Raw genomic sequence first — 17996 nt, forward strand, 5'->3', positions numbered from 1 at the left:
AACAGCGTCGTCAAGTTTAACTTATGCAATGGTTAGATGGCTTAGCATATTTGAGGTGGGATGTAACACTTAAAGACCCTCAACAAGACAAAGTGGGTGCTGGATCTAGGGCAAAAACACAGTGGTACAAGGCAGGGGGTGTCATTTGATACCTGTCAGTTCTCACCATGAACGTATTTCAGAAGGTTCACATTATGGTGTGCTAAAAGTTTTAAACTCTGTGGTCAACTGTATTTGTTTGTAGTTCTATGGACCAAAGCAAACAGCACATCAACGTCGTCAACCCGCTGATGGTGCCATCAAATAAGACATGCCTTATTTATTTGTATTTTTGGAAAGCAACAGGACAGGACACCTATTGGCAGAGTCATCTTTTGAAAAAAAAAAAAAAAGGTAGAAAAGAGCCGGAACCGAGGAGAAAGCTGGAGTTGGAGGTGGGGGTTGGGGGGGGCAGGCTCATTAAAACCAAGAGCACTAAGTGCTGGACACTGGGTTGCTTAATCTTCAAATGAAGAGGCTTGTTTCTTGGCCCTGAGTCACAATTAATTATCACTGCAAGGGGCATCAACTCTGCGCTGCATGTACAGTTCTTGTGTCAAAAAGAAGAGAAGAGATAGAGATGAAAGAGAAAAGAGCAAATGAGCAAACTTGGATCATAAACAGAATTTTGAACTTCAGCGGAGAGGTGGTGCGGCTGGTCTCTGTTGTGTTGTCCCTGACATTCCCACTTTATTTTCAGTTGGTGACCATTTTTCAAGTGTGAGCAATCATTGATTCAGCTCCCTGGTGACTGTGGCACTGCTTCAAAGACTCTATTTTGATAACCTCGAACAATTTCCAAGGCCAGAATTGACCAGAAGGTAGCATCCCCTGGCACTTGAGCAACATGACAGCCAAATACTTGCACAAGAGAGTTTTTAATTGCAGCTACTGGCTACTGAGATGGTGCCTTTGAAAATTTACAAGACTAAATTCCATATTTAGTACTGTTTCCAGCTAACTTATGGAACTTGAAAGTAAACATTCTTACAGAGATATACACGCTATACGAAATCACAATACACAGATGCGGATATATAAGATTTTGCACAGAAAAATAAAAAAGATTTATTTATACTTTTAGGTCAAAACCCATAATTTACAATTATTCAGACATTTTGTTTTCCTTGGACAATATTTTTTTTTACTTTAAATATCATAAATAGGTTTTTTTTTTAGACTAGATTATTTTTTTTTAGGAAAATAGTAAATATTAGCTGGACATTGGTAATTTCAGTAGAGTGGTCATCAATCCATCCATTGAATAAAAAAGTGGCTTGCTGTCCAACTTTAGGTAATCCATCTTGCTTATGACGCCTTTAAGGTTTACTCCAGTTTTGAGCAGATTACCTGAAATTGATTATGAACTTCTGTGTTTTGGTAAAGCAGTTAGAGACCAATCTATTTGGGTGTACTTCTGTTCACAGTATTTGCTGGAAATGGTTTAAAATCGAAGCAACAGGTTAAATATTGTTTCATTTGATTATTTGATAATGTTTGCAGTACTTCTTCACAAGGCTCTACAGCAGTGTCATTTGAAGTCGCTGTTTTTGTGACATTTCCCCTTTTTTTCATGATTGCCTAAATGAGTTTGACCTCTTTCTTCTTCCATTGGGTTTCCCTTTCCATGACAGCCAGCACAGGAATAGGTGTTAAGTGAGCAGCTAACAGGATGGGGATATTTTTTTTCCACACAAGTAGTGATTGATTTCCCCGTCTTGCTGCCTTGAAAGGGTTAAACATCACCGGGACCTCTGTTCTAGCGAGATTACGTTTAGCTGCTACTGCCAAACCAAATAGGCAACCAGTCTGTCTGGTAAAGGAGGAATCTGAGAACAAAAGAAGAGGAGAGCATAACAAAAACAAAGACAGAGAAAAGCAGACTCAAGCTCTTCCTTAGGGCAACTTTCAGAGTATTTAGTCTATTTTTTATGACACTCTGCTCAAATTCAAATCGAATTTCAAGTCAAAACTGTGTCTTCCAGACACAAAGGGTAAAGATCGAGAGGCGTTCATGCATTTTTACAATGAATAAAATTCAATGATATATTTCGATGATGGAATATTATCAAAGGTATTGACTCAGACTTGATTTATTTAATGTTGTCTTTCCCTCTGTCTTTCAGGTAACATCCTGACTCTGTCATCCCATGTCATCAATGATGGCCATATGTGATGAGTACTGCAGCTCTGTTTTAATTAGAACTGAAAAGTGACGACAAGCCCAAGCGTTCTTTCTGGATCCATGCACACAAATTCCAGTGAAGAAAATGGACGCACAGTAGATGTACATACACCGTGTCTGGACTCATTTCAAATACTGCTGCACTTTGCCACATGAAAATTATTCACCCCAATGTTTATTTTTACATGCTTGCATTCGGTATTTACATTATATGCTAAATATTATGCTGGGGTGACCTTCATATTTTTGTTGATCTGTTTGTATGTCACCTGAAGGTTGCCTGATTTACTGTTTGCTTAAAAGCAGCGATAAATAGCAGCTGTCTATACAGACTTGCATATTTTATTTACTTTTTCACTAACAGCTTTTTGCTATATTATATTAAAGCAAACACTCTTTTTCCATTTTTCTTCTTTACATTTAAGGTAATACTTGATTGTCTGATTATTTACTTCAGTAAGCAAAATAATCAAGCTCAAACATGACCCTGATTTTTATTATTTTTAATACTATAATTAGTCTAGTAATAAGGACGTGTCAGAGACGTATCAAGGCGTGTTTTTGCATTGCTATGCGGTTTCAGTGGTTGAACAGAAAATGTACCTCACTTGACTTTCTTTGGCCTCCAGATTTGTAGGCTGCTTGTGACTTTGATCTCATTTGCTTGTCTCTTGCTTTTTACCGTGTTCATGCTCAGTGGCTTAGAAGCTTGTCTGAGCATATGTAAGTAATTGTAACTTTTCTAAGTTGGAACTGTATTTCTAAGATACGGTGCAAGAAAAATAGGTCATTCAATAGGGACACAGGGGAGATTTGCTGTCTTGTTTCTATCTATATTGCGATGTGTAGGTGCAGCTCAACATACCTGCAGCTGAATGTACAGAGACCAACTGTAGGTGGAGGTAGACGGGCTGGGTGATTGGGTTGAGCTTTATATGAAGCAAAAAAAAAAAAAAACAACAAAGAAGAAGACAGAAATAAGAAAACATATTTTAAAGAGAGTGACAAAAGTTTTATAGTCAACATTTTAATTATTGCATAATCTGTATGGTAAATTCTAGATTATGAAACATATTAACTGCATATTATGGTTTTCCCCCTTTTTAATTTTTTTATTTTCACTTGACGTGCATTCCACACAGTAATTCAGACACACGAGAAAGTTTACTGCTAAATCGTAGTTGGCTATTGATGGGTTCACATCAGGTTTTAGCAAAGCAAAGCAAAGCTCTCCCTTTTAAATTGAAGACTCGAACAATGAACCAGGGTGACTTATGAATTTGACTAATCACAAATCAAATAAATGATTTTAATCATAAAAGGCAAGTATGTGCCAATACTTTGAAATAAATTTACTTGTATAAGGGGCAACATTTTGATTCCCTCTACTATTCTGCACCACCCACTCTCTCTTTATGGGTAAAATAACTATGATCTATAACCTGACACTAATATTTACTCTGTCGCTTATCAGACCTGAAAAGCCATTGCCTCAGGACGAAACAATCTGTGACTAAGCCAGCTTTGTGAGGGTTGTGGTATCAGTGTGTTTTTATTTATTTATTTTTTTTTAGTTTAGTTCCTGTAACTTTTAATAGTGTATGAAGTTATTACATGTCCCTCATTTTCAGCAGCATAAGCTGAGGAGAGATTTCTGTGTGGGCCCTACAGCAGGGATAACTGCAGGCTTAGAGATGGTTGACAGTAAGGTGTCAGGTAAACATGAAATGTATAAAAAAACGCACACACACACACAAAAAAAACCCCCCAAAAAAAACATTGGATTAATGTTGTAATTTTAAAGAGGCTAAATCAAGTGTTTATATTTTAATTCCTTTTTTTGCATGTGGCATTTAAGTTACCAAAAATAAACTCTGGATTATTTACTTAAATTTTACCCTCTTATAAAAAGAAGTACCTGGCAAAGTATTCACACCTTTTCAACTTTGATAAATTGTTACGTTATGATGATACAATTCTATGCATGTTATTCAGATTTCAAGCATTCAAGAGGCACAAAGTAGTGCATAAATATCTTGTAGTAGGGTTGTCAAAATAATTGATAAAATCGAGAAAAAAAATGCTTTATTTAAACATTACTCATTTAATTCAAAATTCACAGAAATGAACCCAATTTTGTTCCCTGAAGTTGCCCCCATTTTTAATACCGCAGTGATGTAATGATGTAACTCCTTTCTTCTGCATAGTGAACAATCTTGGTTGATAATAAAACAGTCAGCTGGGTGATAAAAGCTCTGTTAACATGTAAAGTACTTCTGAAACAGAACTTGTGGTTCTATCTTTAGCCCATGAAGCAACAGAAGTGTAGTTGGAAGGTCCTTTGCCTCTGAGACAGATGGACAGGAAAAGCCAAAGGTCTCCCAAAAACTCAGATGCAAGTTGTGCCGACACTACAACAATCACTCCTTCTGAAAGCAATTTTAAAAGGTCAATAAAGCTCTGAGGTGACTTAGTCTGCTTTCCCAGGTACAAATTTGGTGATGAGTGAACATGGCACAAAGTTTCATTTTTCAACCCCAACCCTGCGGCAGAACAAATTAATGGAGGAAAATGTCCATTAGCAGACTGCTCCGTTTGTACCAAATAAGGAAGCGATAAAGTGACCAACGACCTCCTCCATTGCTTCCTATGATCAGTGGTAAAAACAATTAACAGCGAATGTGTATGTAAAACATATTTTGCATTGCCCAGATTCATTGTTAGGATAATAAAAAGATATATATTTTTTAGAATAAAATATCCCTTATTTTTCCCATTAGTGGGGACAATTCCGTGTCAGTAGCAAAGTGACAAGTACATGGAAACTCACACATACTCAAAAGATCAATAACTTTAAAACAAAACATTAAAAGATGCATAATGAAATACAATTTGTTGAGCTATCCATGATATTATAATGTTATACCTCATCCAAAACATACCTGGAGTCTTCCTTTGATTCTTTCATGTATGTTTGAGAAATCCTTGAATCTCCCATGGCAAACATTCAGATGTGCAAACGGGGGAGGTAGAAGGGGGGGAGCACCACATTTGAAGATGAAGCTCTTCCTCTGAACTGCCGTTTCCAAGTTTCTGAGCTTCTGCCTCACTGAGCAGTCATCACCCGCAACCCCCCCACTCAGCTCCTTCAGACTAGCCAGCAGCAATTAGCAATTACCAAACCTGCACATTTGTTGAGCTCATTGTACAAATTACTTCTCAGTGCAACACTGGTGAAAATGTTGCTAAAGGGTTAATAGAGGTGCACAGTTGTGATTACTTCTTGAGGGCAGAGTGTCACAAAGAGGATGAGGTGATTTAACGGTTGTATAAAAAGTAGTGTATTTCGCCAAAAGTCAATATTAATCATTACTAATAGATTGAACAATAATTATTAAATAGTTATGTAACAAATTTGGCCTAAGGACTACAGAAAAGGTTTGGAATCTTAAATTAGAGTTTTTAGATTTCATGGATTTGATTAATGACTGAAACATTTTTCTAGAGTAGAGATGTGTCTCTGAATTTGGGTAAAATCTTGAGACTTCAATTTAACTGGTCCCTCACCGACTTGATATTTGACTAAGATTTGCTCCTCAAAAGCTTAGGACTTGACTTTTTTTTTGCCAATATTTGAATGTCATACTGTAGTGAAACCACAAAGGAGCTTTTTGATCAACACACAAAAGCTACTAGTGACAGAAAGATCCATTTACAACCTGAATGAGCTTAAGCTCTTTATCTACAAGGAATGAATACAGTTTTGTCTGTGTAAACTGATAGACATATCCAAAATATTTGAAGCAGTTATTGCAGCAAAATACATTATTTGAAAAATATGAAACAAAAAAAATGTTTTAGCTAATTTATTCCAAATGTAAATAGCAAAATATCACCAGTGTTTCACAACATGCCACATGATTTAAAGTCATTGCAGGCTTGAAAGTTCTGGAAACAGTGAAAGAGCCTTGAGGATTTAAGTCCAATTCTGGAATAAATGACTTCATTACTATGCAAGACTCGAGGGGGAATTTTATGGAGAGAAACTACTTCTTGGAATGAAGAAAGTATAAGATAACATAAAAACTGGTAGAAGGGTTTTAAAACAAAGGAAACATAGTCATTTTTGCAGTATTATTAAGATTTGTTTGGTTGTAAAATCAAACAAGTCCTTGTACTTGGCGGTTAAATTGGTTTGGGACCGTTTGCCACTCAGCCTTGGCAGATCCACAGTGCGAAGCCCTTGTGAGTCATTGAATGCCACAAGATCGATCTTCAGAAGTGTATATAGTGTGACCACAAGTGACTTGCTTTTAATAAAAAAAGATGAACCATGTTCAGTTTTTATTTTTTATTGGGCTCCATTTGGGGAAAAAAAAAAAAAAAAAAGTGAGATGGGATGTTTTCACTCATGGCTTTTCCACCACAGAGTCCTGATTCTGTTTAACAGGTAAACATTTTTTTTCCAAATCGGGAGAACCAATCCAATCTGTGGTTTTGATCAGGGCTTCAGTCACAACTTTCTTCAATGGTTGGTATCAACTAAGCTTTACTAAGTGAGGTGTGAACTTCATTGATGTTTTCTAGTCATAACTTGATTTTTAGTGTAGTGCCTACGTACAAAACATTTATTTGATCAAGTCTAGGCTTTCCACTTTGAATAAAAGCCTGACAATGACATTCCCCTTGAGGGAAGCAGAAGACCCATGTTGATTACTTAGTACTTGTATAGTACACAAGTTGAGTTGCCAAAATCACAGTCTGCCGGTACTTTTGTATCATGCTGCAAGGAACCAAAAGGGCATTAATTACAACTCGCAGCATTCATCTGCAAAAGATAAAACCTTTACATATCAATCGCTGTCTCGCGATCCTTATGTAGGCAGGCTGTTCAAATGAATTCAGTGCCTTAAATACAAGCAAAGTTGTTTTATGCCATCCTCAACATATCATTATCTGCGTCAGATTCTGCTAATTAGCATTTTCCTGAAAACACATTGATACAGGATGATGATATGATGTAGCTGATTTATACACCCTTGCAGGCTGTGCTGCTGATGCATTTTCCACAGTGTACATGTCAGTCTTTATCCCATATCACCCCCTACTAGCCACGATGTTCACTCATTTAAAAAAAAAAAAAAACCTTCAGTGTGGATCAGAGGTGTAATATTGGTCTGCCATCTTCAACCCCTCATTCCATGTTGGACATTTTAAAATCATTTTGAGGCAAAACCCATGTACATGATAGAAAGAAATGACAAAAGAGCAACACAGAAACTTTGTCCCCATATGATTAACTGGAACCACACCAAAAATGTTTTCTAGAAGCCATTGATGATATTTACTAAAGTTAGCCAAGCACTAAAGCAAACTGCAATGCAATGAGTAAGTGATGGATTTGCCTGCAGACCAGCCAAATCAAAAACTCTTTTACTATCATGGAAAAGAGAAACTGCAGAAACATAAATAAGTGTTTACTGTAATACTAAGATATAGTATATTATTTTTTACTATGCTTTATAGCTATTGAGTTTAAATGCATTGACATGGGATTGATTTTCAAATTTTAATAAAAAGTTGGACTGTAACACTTGACTGGCTATTGCCTAGTCGTAGTTCAGTTCAGTTTACGAATGAATAATAAATCAGATCAGTATTGAGAATAAAGAGTTCTGGTTGAGACAGAACTGCTTTCAATTATTATTCCTTACACTTTCTTGTTTAAGTTCTCAGACAAAATTTAAACACTAGTTTCTATAAAGCATCAAATAATAGAGCCATTTTCTGTGAGCAGATAAATTAATTTCACATAAACAATAGCAGAACTTTAAGCATGCTGTTTGATTTCTTAGTTGGAAAAAGTTTAAGTTTTCAGAGTCATACACATTGTACATTTCATGACTGGGAGCATGATGTATGAAATACCTGTGCCCAAACAATGGCTTGCATTCAACTTTTTTGGTGGAAGTTTTCAGTTTCATTTATTTTCTTCCTTCCTTAAACGGTCACAACATCAAAGTTCTGTGTCTCCTTCAGTGATGAGCTCAGCCTGTGCGTGTCTCATAGCTTGGGGTCAGCAGGTCATTGGGCTGACCTAGCCTCCCTTTCAACTGACCTGATACTCATTAGTGCTGACCCATGGATGGCAGGTGTGAAGGTGAAAGGACGGGTTGTGACCCCACAGGCGGGATGCTGTGTATCTGCCTGGACTAAATAATTATGTAAGGGGACAGTGGCAGGTGAAAGAGACACCTGCCACACAACTCCAAATGGTTCCATGTAATAAAACCATAAACACAAAACAAGTAAATATGAGTGGAATCAATTGAACAAAACCAGACAAATTACATAATTAATCTACAAAAGAATGTGCGTGACACTCTTCTTTGGAAAGAAATAGAAAAGCAGATAAGAAAAGCTCTGCAAAATATATCAGAAACAACAGCTTAATGTATGGACTGTATACATTCTGATTTTGTGGGTGCATGCAAAACTCCGAACTATCTGAAAGAACTCTGCGGATATGAATGAAATTCAATATTCATGTCTTATAAGCCCATGCTGGAAAAAAAGGATATGTAACCAGAATTAATTTTTAAAGTGAAATAGTCCAACGTTCTGGGAAAGACATGTATTTTCTTTCTGTGCTGGCATAAGATAATACTTTTCTACTTTCAACATCGAGCTACATTTAAAAACGGAGAAAAATATATCGGTTTAATCAAGTGCCAGTTGAACCTCCTTTCAATATTAAATGCAAAACCACATCAACATGTGTATTTTAAAAACAAACAAAAAGAAAAAAAATCCCAAATATTTCTTTTACGGTTTTTGTAAAAGAAAAAACATAGCTTGTGTAAGCGCAAAATAAGTTATATATATATATATATATATATATATTTTTTTTTTTTTTTTTTTTTTTTTTTTTTTTTATGGGAGAACAACTCTAACGCTTGGGTTAATGACCCAAAATATAGATATGCAATGCATCTTTTTTGTACTGTTTCCACTGCATTTAGAAACTAAGAGTTGCTTAAAACGTTTAGTCTGCAAAACCACAAAAAGGGTCTTCAGAATCAATAACATATTAATCTGGAGTCAAGAATACTTTTTTTTCTTTCAAATTTAACAAGAATTTTTAAAAATAAAATTCAGATTTCGGGGAAGCTTGTGAAGATGCTTGTGAAAAAAATAATGTAATGCATAATTAAGATTAGAAAAAAAGCTTCATGTTAAAGAAGGCCTGAACAGTGATGATAAAATGTTGAGCATCTCAAAAACAGAAGCTGGGAATGGGAATAAATGAGTATCGAAGTAAACACATCACACTTTCCAACATCCCCGTAGACTTTTCCCTTCTGGTTTCCCTTCTAATTGTTCACCTAGTTTTCTCAGAATTAATTTATCTGAACATGGCTGTGTACACACTCTTCTCATCTGCATAACCGAAGTGTGTTTGTCATGCTTGGGTAGTGATCATTTTCTTTGCATATACGCATATGAAATTGGCAAGCATCAAATTGTTAGATTTATTATACACAAGCTGAAATTTAAACAGGCTGAAGTGGTTTGCATTAGGCAGCGGCTAGTAAGAAATGTGAACAGTATGACACTCTTGATTAAAAATACTCTGGTTTCAAGGCATCACATAAGTAACACCAAAACTTTAAGCAATATGTTGCAAGGTATGCTAATTTTTTATTTTTACAAAAAGTACAATGAAGAGATTTTGCAAAAGCCCTGTTATTGTACTTTGCAAAACCTAATACTTGCCTGAACTAGTCCTTAAAAACAGAAAAAAACACGTTTGTTCATAGTTGTGTTTGTTCTTACAAGGATATACATGTGGGCTGCACAGTGGTGCAGTTAGTAGAGCTGTTGCCTTGCAGCAAGAAGGTTCTGGGTTAGATTCCCAGCCCCAGTCTTTCTGCATGGAGTTTGCATGTTCTCCCTGTGCATGCCTGGGTTTTCTCCGGGTACTCCAGTTTCCTCCCACAGTCCAAAAACATGTCAGGTTAATTGGCCTCTCCAAATTGCCCCTAGGTGTGAGCGTGTGTGTGCATGGTTGTTTGTCTCTGTGTTGCCTCTCGCCCGGAACGCTAGCTGGAGATAGGCACCAGCAACCCTCCCGACCCCACCAAGGGACAAGGGTGTAAAGAAAATGGATGTTTAGCTACATTACAATAGATGGTACTTCACCTCAACAAGGATATCCTCATTTCTCTTCTTTAATGGGCTCAAACAACAGGCTGCATCACTTGATTGAAGACAGAATGGGTGCAGGCCGGTGAAAACAAACTAAAGTTACTGGTAATTTCAGATTCAAGATTCTAAAGTTTTTTTTCTGCAGGGTTCCCCCCACCCCCCAGGTAATGCTTTTCTAGATCTGCTCTAAACATCCTTCGACATTGTTATTGTTATTCTCATTTTGAAGTTAGTTTTTTTTTTTCCTCTCTTTGTTTAGCCATTTCATTTCCACTATATTTTTCTCTGACCTTCATAAGGATTTACAGCAAATATGATTGTTTACCACAGGACCCCCTAGCTTTAAAAGACCATCCTAAAGTGAATCTTTCCTGGCACCTAATTCATTACAAAAAGACCACCGCAAACATCTTTTTGTATATTCCTTCACTCAGCATTTGCAATATGAAAAGGGAAAACTGTGAAATAGAATGATTCTCAGTGCTGACTTGTACAAAACACCTTCAGCTTGGGGTGCTATCTGTAAATACATTTCAGTTTACACTTACACTTGCAGTCAAGCGCATGAATAAAGTGGCAGTTGGAGTTTTGCAATAATTGATAACACTGTTTATTTCCACTGTCTCTACTCGCTTGCCCTTGCAGAGTTGTGGGGGGAACACCCTGAACAACTTGCCAGTCCATTTCAGAGCAACACGTATTCATGCATGTGCACACTCACACCTGAAGGCGGTCTAGAATAACTAATTAATCAGTCATGTCTTTGGACTGCTGGAGGAATCCGGACAACATCGAGAGGACCAATGAATGCACAGAAAGAACATGCAAGGTGACCTCTTCCTGTAAGGCAACATTCAAACATCTAGACGTGTGAAATACAATTCACTGGATTTCAAACTGATTGTCGGATAGCAGAAGATACGTAGTTCAAGTAATTTTGAGTGTAGCTTTGTTTATTGCTTACAGAATGCCTAATCTAACTATCTGTAATAGAATGATTTTTTGGGGGGCACACTCAGGACCCCGTGGTATTCACTGACTTTTGTTCAAACCAGACAGCCTAGTCAGTACTGTTGCTGACCATGAGGACACCTTGTCTATCTTCTAATGACTACTTTGAGCATGATAATGCATCCTTTCTAATAGAGGTGTATATTAATATGATAAAAATGAAGTACACTGTTCTTTAGTGCTCTTCATTGGGATGTGGTATATAGAAGACTTGTGTCATGGATGTCCTGCTTAGAAATCTGCATCAACTGTGTGATGCTACTATATTAATATGGATCAACATTTCTGATGCCTGGCTGAAATAAAGATTTGCCGTCTTTTATAGATTTGTGCTCCAAAACTCACAACTGTGATGTAATTTCTTTACACTTTTTTTTAATGAAAACAAAGCAAAATCATTTTCCCATGCCTACTCCATCTTATTTGTAACATTGGCTGACTTTCACTTTCCATGGACTGCTAAGCATTCACAGAGCTCATGTGGACAAACAGGATGAGCTCATGGTTTGATTGAGTAACCTTTCTAAAATGTAATCACAAATGTCTGTGTAAGAAGGCATGGTATCAGGTGTGGATTTTTTTTTTTTTTTTTTCAGGTGGCTAGTTGCTATTTGTGCCTAAATGTGTTAAGATGAGTGCACTGGTGCATGCATGCATGGTTTGAACTTTGTATTTCCTCCGGTAGTGTTCACAAGAGAGCCGTTCCGTGAGGTCAAAAGCATAAAACTACAGGTCTGTGTTGACATGAACAGTATCCTGCAGCCATCAAACAAGATGCATGGTGGTGTGATGCGAAGGGGAGATAACCCCCAATGGGAAGGTGGACAGGAGCAGTGACACCAATTTATCCTTTTGTGTCACTGCGCTGTTTCACAAAAGCTGAGTTGCAGGCGCATTGTCTGCAACAAATAGCTTTTCTTCTTTTTTCCTCACCTGCTTTTGTTTCATGTGCAGTAAGAAAGGTGAATTTAGATGGTATAAACATAAGTAAACAGCTTGCAACATTTCCTGATTATAAAGAAGTTTATTCAGTAGTTATAGACAGTCAAGAGATTTGCATGAGTTGGTTTTTGATGTGTGAGATTAAAGGGATTTAGCACTTGAATACCTCCTTGTCTGGACGCTTCTGAGGGCCGTCTGAGAAAGAACAAGAAACTAAAAGCTCCTCTTTCATTTATATTTGCCTTGGCCCTGTTTTCAAGTCTGAGTTTCAATTAATTTTTCTTATTCATAACAAACCTTGCTTTAAGGTTGTCGTTTATACTGGATGTATTAAGGTTTGCAGTGAATTCCTATCAAAACACCAAAAAACAGGACAAAAAAATAAAAAGAAGAAGGTTTCTCTTTTCTAAGAATGTGGATGAATTGAGTAATGTAACAGATTACACATTAAAGTAATCAAATTTACCTATTAAACCTTAGGTTGTTTTTAACCCATGTCTGAGTGATGGACCTTACAAAATGATCAGCAGTTTCCATTATCGACATTTCTTCCGCATTACACCACAGACTTTAAAGATCATTTGAATATTGGATAACTAACACAGACTCTGTCTCAAATCCTTTCCGCTAAAGTGGATTTTAATTTAGCAAGCCTCCATATTTAGCTTCATTCATTCTTGCATTTACTTTGACTAGTTCTCTTGTTCTTGATAGAGAAGAGAATTACCACAGCTTGATGCTGACACCATTGTGTTTACCCTGTAGATAGGGGTATTTTTAGACGGATGTGCAATGTTACTTTTTATCACACAAAGCAAACCAGAATGACAGTGCAGGGCAAAAACTGTCATTTTGATTTAATTTCTTCAGATCATATTCTTCCACATGCCTAATGTGATGTCTGCATGACTTGTAGCAACCTGCAAACAATAAGTGATACCTGTCTTTTATCAATGGTTTTGTTGTTTGCATTCTTTCCATTTTAGATGATTTAAACAGCTTTGTGAGATGAGTCGAGCTCGACATGTTTAAAAATCTTACTGTTCTTATGGTTTTTCATGGGGGATGAATCTGATAGCATTCTTGAGTGTATAATGTTTCTTCAACACAGAATCCTGGCGAAAGGTGAACAGGTCACAAAGGGCAACACGGGGAGAAGGGTGCCGTGCTTAAACTGTGAACAGAGGAATTAAACTGAACACATTGATATTCTTGTGGACCCCTTGTGAAATGCATTAAAAACTAGTTTATAATCTCTGTGTCATCATTATCCTCCCTCTGATCTCACGGAGCAAACAAAGCTTGGCAAACCTTAGAATGATTGATAATTCAAGGCTAAACCATCTTTTCCCTTTCATTGCACAATAATATAATGTGCATAGTTCTTATCAGCCAAAACACACTTATCCAGTGTGCACACTGGTTTGTCAAAATTTTCATTAGGTCAAATGAGAGCATTACTTTGAAGAGACAACTTTTTGTAAAGGGGTTGATTGTGCTCTGTGTCCCATGTCTTTCTTTTTCATCTTGAGATTGATTTATTGCTAATGGATTAAAAAGCCCTTCTTTTCTTCTTCCTTGTGAGGACGAATCATATTGAATGATACAATCAGCTGTCATAGTCTATTTATGCACATTTATGAGTGGTGCTCAAATGCATCTTTAACCCTCCCACGGACTTTGCGCGATGCTCAAGGGGAGCACAGAAAATGTCACAGTTGGACAGTGGGAAAGTGGGGGGGTATTCTCGTAAGAACGTGAATTTCTGAAATCACAAAAAAAAAAAAAAAAAAAACTTGTTAAAGCACACACAGGGTCAGTATGACCCCACTGGACCACGCAGAGAGTAAAAAAAGAAAAAAAACCTGTGGACGTCTCTTAGCCAGTGAGAGGGTAATATTAATACTCAATGGCTTTGTGTCTATATATTTATACATTAGTCTTCATTTCCTGATCATACCAGTGCAGGCAGTAATGAAGAATAATGTTAACTGGTTCAGTCATGAATTTATGAATGTTGATGAATATGTTTGCAATGTTTAGGACAGTGCAGGCGACAGCAGGGTGCCTGTGTACCTGCATCATTATAATGACTATGAGATTTAGTATTTTAACTTCCATAATTAGAGTACTTTTGGAGAGTGGGTAGTGATTTTCTGAATCCACATCATAAAACGGCTCTTGGACAGATAAGGTGCAGTGCATCTATTAAGAGTATATGCTTTACAGTCTGATATTGTGGTGATCTATGTGTTGAGGCGATTCATGTCACGTTTTCTTTTAGTCTGGAGAACCCTGAAAATGCCCTCATTTCTCCAGCTGTTTTCTTCAGAAAATCTATAAATTATTCAAAGACATTCAAAGACAGGCTTGTGGGTCATCTAGACACTCACACAAGACCTTTTATTATAAAAAAAACAACAATTTAGACAACATTGGGTCTTTGATTCCTCTCTGCCTTCATGGTAACATTATTACTTACTGATTCAACACTTTATTGCTGCAGTTTATTCTTCTTTCCTATCGCATCTGCCTCAAATCTTTCTCTTTTTTTATGTGCACATGATATAGAACAACTGCTGCAATGATTCTCTTTTCCAAACTTAATCGTGTTGCGCTTTTGGTGTAGTTTATTTAGTACTTTAAAGACTTGATCATGTTAAGAAACTGCTAGTGCAAGAAGTTTGCTATTCTACACAAGCTGGGCAACAAATACATAGCATAGAACACAGAGTCTCTAATTATTGAAGTGGCATATTTAATTCAAATATGTAATATTTATTTAAAAAATGCAATATTTTTTATTCAATTTTGGAAAATATGAAAACAGGTTGGAATATCCCTACAATCATGTATCAGTCAAAGACTAAAATCATTTAAGAGCGAGAGAGAGAGCACATTTGTAGACAAATACTAAAAATAGAAAACAAAAGTCCAAAATCTTAAACTAAAATATGTTCTGTAAATGATATGTACCACCCTCTATATCTCAATACCCGGCTCCTCCAGCCCTCAGGCCTGTTCACTTGTCGAACCACCTCTGTGTACTCCTAAGAAATGCATCCACACCTTCTTCCTCTTGAGTTGCACAGACAACATGCTGTTTGTATTCTCCTCTTCTGATCAAGCTGGGTTTTTTTTTTTCAATCTCTGCTTCAACAAGCCCAAGCAAGCACCCATCTAGAAAGTGTGTGCCAACAGAGAATTGAGGATTTATGTAAACCATTTTGCCTCAGGCTGACAGGTTGATGTGTGAAAGTTTTGTGTGTGTGTTGTGTCGACCAGAAAAGTGTAACAGTTTATTTAAATCTACAACGTGCAGGTTTATCCTTTGGCTGTGTGTTCACCAGTGTATAAGTGCATGCATTTGTATGGTGTTGACTAATACTGGAGATGAGTGTGCCTACCTTTGTTTGCACAGTGGAATGTCTTAGTGGTTCAATGCACAGTAACATTAAACAAAGCACTATAAAACGATCTGCAAACTGTGCAAGGTAGACCAAATGTGCGGTGCATTAACCTCAGCCACTGGACTGGATTCTGGACAGGAAATTAACCAAAAAAAAACAAAACATTTTCCTTGCAAAACATTTGTGTTTTTCAAAAACGGCAAGACTTGATCTTCCATTTTATTTATATTAAATCAAAAACAAACTTCAACTGGGTAGTTAATATTTAATTCATTTAGTTATTGTTGGAGCCGTCTCTTGTCTAGTTTATTCAGAACACAATATGACGATGGTGTTTTTTTGAGTTATCTGCGAATCTCCGCCAGGAGGAGCTCTTGCTTGCCTGCCATGTTTTCCCGCAGAGTGTCTGTCACGATGGGCTGCTGGGAGGGGCACGTTTGCTGAGATGACGTAATTTGACTGTGTGTCACTGCAGATGTTGTGGATGCATCAAGAATAGCCATAGCTATATTATGACGATGAGCTATGACAACTTTAAATTATTGTGGAGTCCAATTTTAAGGTTCCCTAAAAATCTACATTTATTTATTTATGTGTTAATCATTGAATTTACTTCTATGGATATATTATGGCAGGATATGCTTTGTTGATTGCTCTATTTGCGTATGTAGTGCTATTTTTCTTAGCAACTAATTATGCTACAATATTTTCTGACCACATTTCTGTAATGCAGTATTTTATACTAAAGCAATAAATAAGTACATTTTTAAAAATATTTAGCAACAAAATTTAACTTAAGAAGGAGCCACTAATGCTTACCCTTTGTTGAATATTATTCATTTGCAAAGATGTACAACACCTATTTACTGCTCAGAGCAAAGTGTACCCATCAGAGGGAGTTAGAGGAGTGTGCATATAGTATTGTGTGTGCAGAGGACATAAATTGTGTTGGCAAGCCAATTAATTTGTTTATGAGTGTGCTCAGTGGGCTATGTGACCTCAGAGCAGGAGAGAGGTAGAGTGCATTAAGCAAGCTGATGGCTTCCAAATTAAACTGGTTTGCATCTATAAATGAAAAAGATAAATAAATAAAGGGAAGAGGGGAGAATGAAGTACCCCACTGTCAACCGACAGCATCAGACATATACCTCTTGGTGGATTTGAGAGGCTCACAAAGTTATCTTTGATGTTCTGACTTTGGATCAGTGGCAGTTTTTGATTTGGGTGACATGGCTAAGTGCCCAGAGCACGATTCTGCTGGGATGTAGCAGCTGGCTAATGACGCTGATGTATCTGATTCACAGCTTCCAGTTTAGTATTACATTGATAGTTTGTGCTATTTCTTTCTAAAGATTCTGGACTGTGTTTGGTAATCTCAAATTCAATGTTGAATATTTTAGATTTTCATGAATCTCAACCACAATTTGAGGTACTTTAAAAAAACAGAAAAAAAAGGTAATTTTGCAGCTGTCTGTAGCAATAGTAACACAGTGAATCAAGAGAAGCAAAAAAACAAAACAATAACAACAAACAAACAAAAGAACAGGAGTTCTGAAGGAGGGTCATTTAGCCCACCACTGATGTACGATAAACCGCGGCTTCAAATCATGAGACAGAAAGATGTTTATCAGCATTTTGTTAGGGATAGACTGGTGAAGAATATAGGCAGATTCTGCTACTTTTTCTAGTAAGGCTTTTCTGTCTAAGGTTTTACTTAATTTTACCTTAGTAATAAAAAGTATTTGTTAACAATCTTAAAGCTATTCTGGTTTATCAAAATGTACAATTAACTGAACTAGTTGAAGTATGAGCACAAAAGGTGTGGGTGAGAAAGCAATATATGAATATGTCTGAAAGACAATCATTGATGGACCTATTTTATGGTTACAATTAAGTTTTGCCAAGTTAGAGCTGCTTGGGTAAAGTTGAAAATCGCTCATCATCCAAAGTGAAGTAGAAAAGAAGCTAAATGTGTCGGAGAACTGGTATACAGAATTCATCCTTTGACCCTACACATGAATCCTAGCCCTAAATTCAAACTGGAAGATTCTCTTCAGCCTCATCGGCATCATACAAAGGCTGCCTCATGCGCTTCGACCACAGCATATCAGCACTGGACCACTCCTCGTTGTAGCCAATCATCAAGCAGGCCTCCATTCATGAGGTCCTCCTGCAATCGCTCCATATGCTCTCTAGCCAAG

The 17996-nt window shown here is 36.9% G+C and overlaps 1 protein-coding gene and 1 long non-coding RNA gene across 2 annotated transcripts in view; both read left to right on the top strand.

Annotated features, from left to right (window-relative positions):
• Positions 1 to 3544, top strand: part of LOC106912431 (uncharacterized) — an 86041-nt gene extending 82497 nt beyond the window's left edge. The window contains exon 2 of the long non-coding RNA XR_015761761.1: positions 2166 to 3544. This is a non-coding gene — a long non-coding RNA (uncharacterized LOC106912431). The remainder of the gene's footprint in view (positions 1 to 2165) is intronic.
• A 374-nt stretch (positions 3545 to 3918) lies between these two features.
• Positions 3919 to 17996, top strand: part of erbb4b (erb-b2 receptor tyrosine kinase 4b) — a 186278-nt gene continuing 172200 nt past the window's right edge. The window contains exon 1 of the mRNA XM_088003702.1: positions 3919 to 3940. Coding sequence (XP_087859828.1) covers positions 3919 to 3940 — 22 coding nt within the window. The remainder of the gene's footprint in view (positions 3941 to 17996) is intronic.

This window comes from Poecilia mexicana, unplaced genomic scaffold, assembly GCF_051168715.1.
Source record: "Poecilia mexicana isolate PSO_F unplaced genomic scaffold, ASM5116871v1 scaffold_2, whole genome shotgun sequence".
NCBI lineage: Eukaryota > Metazoa > Chordata > Actinopteri > Cyprinodontiformes > Poeciliidae > Poecilia > Poecilia mexicana.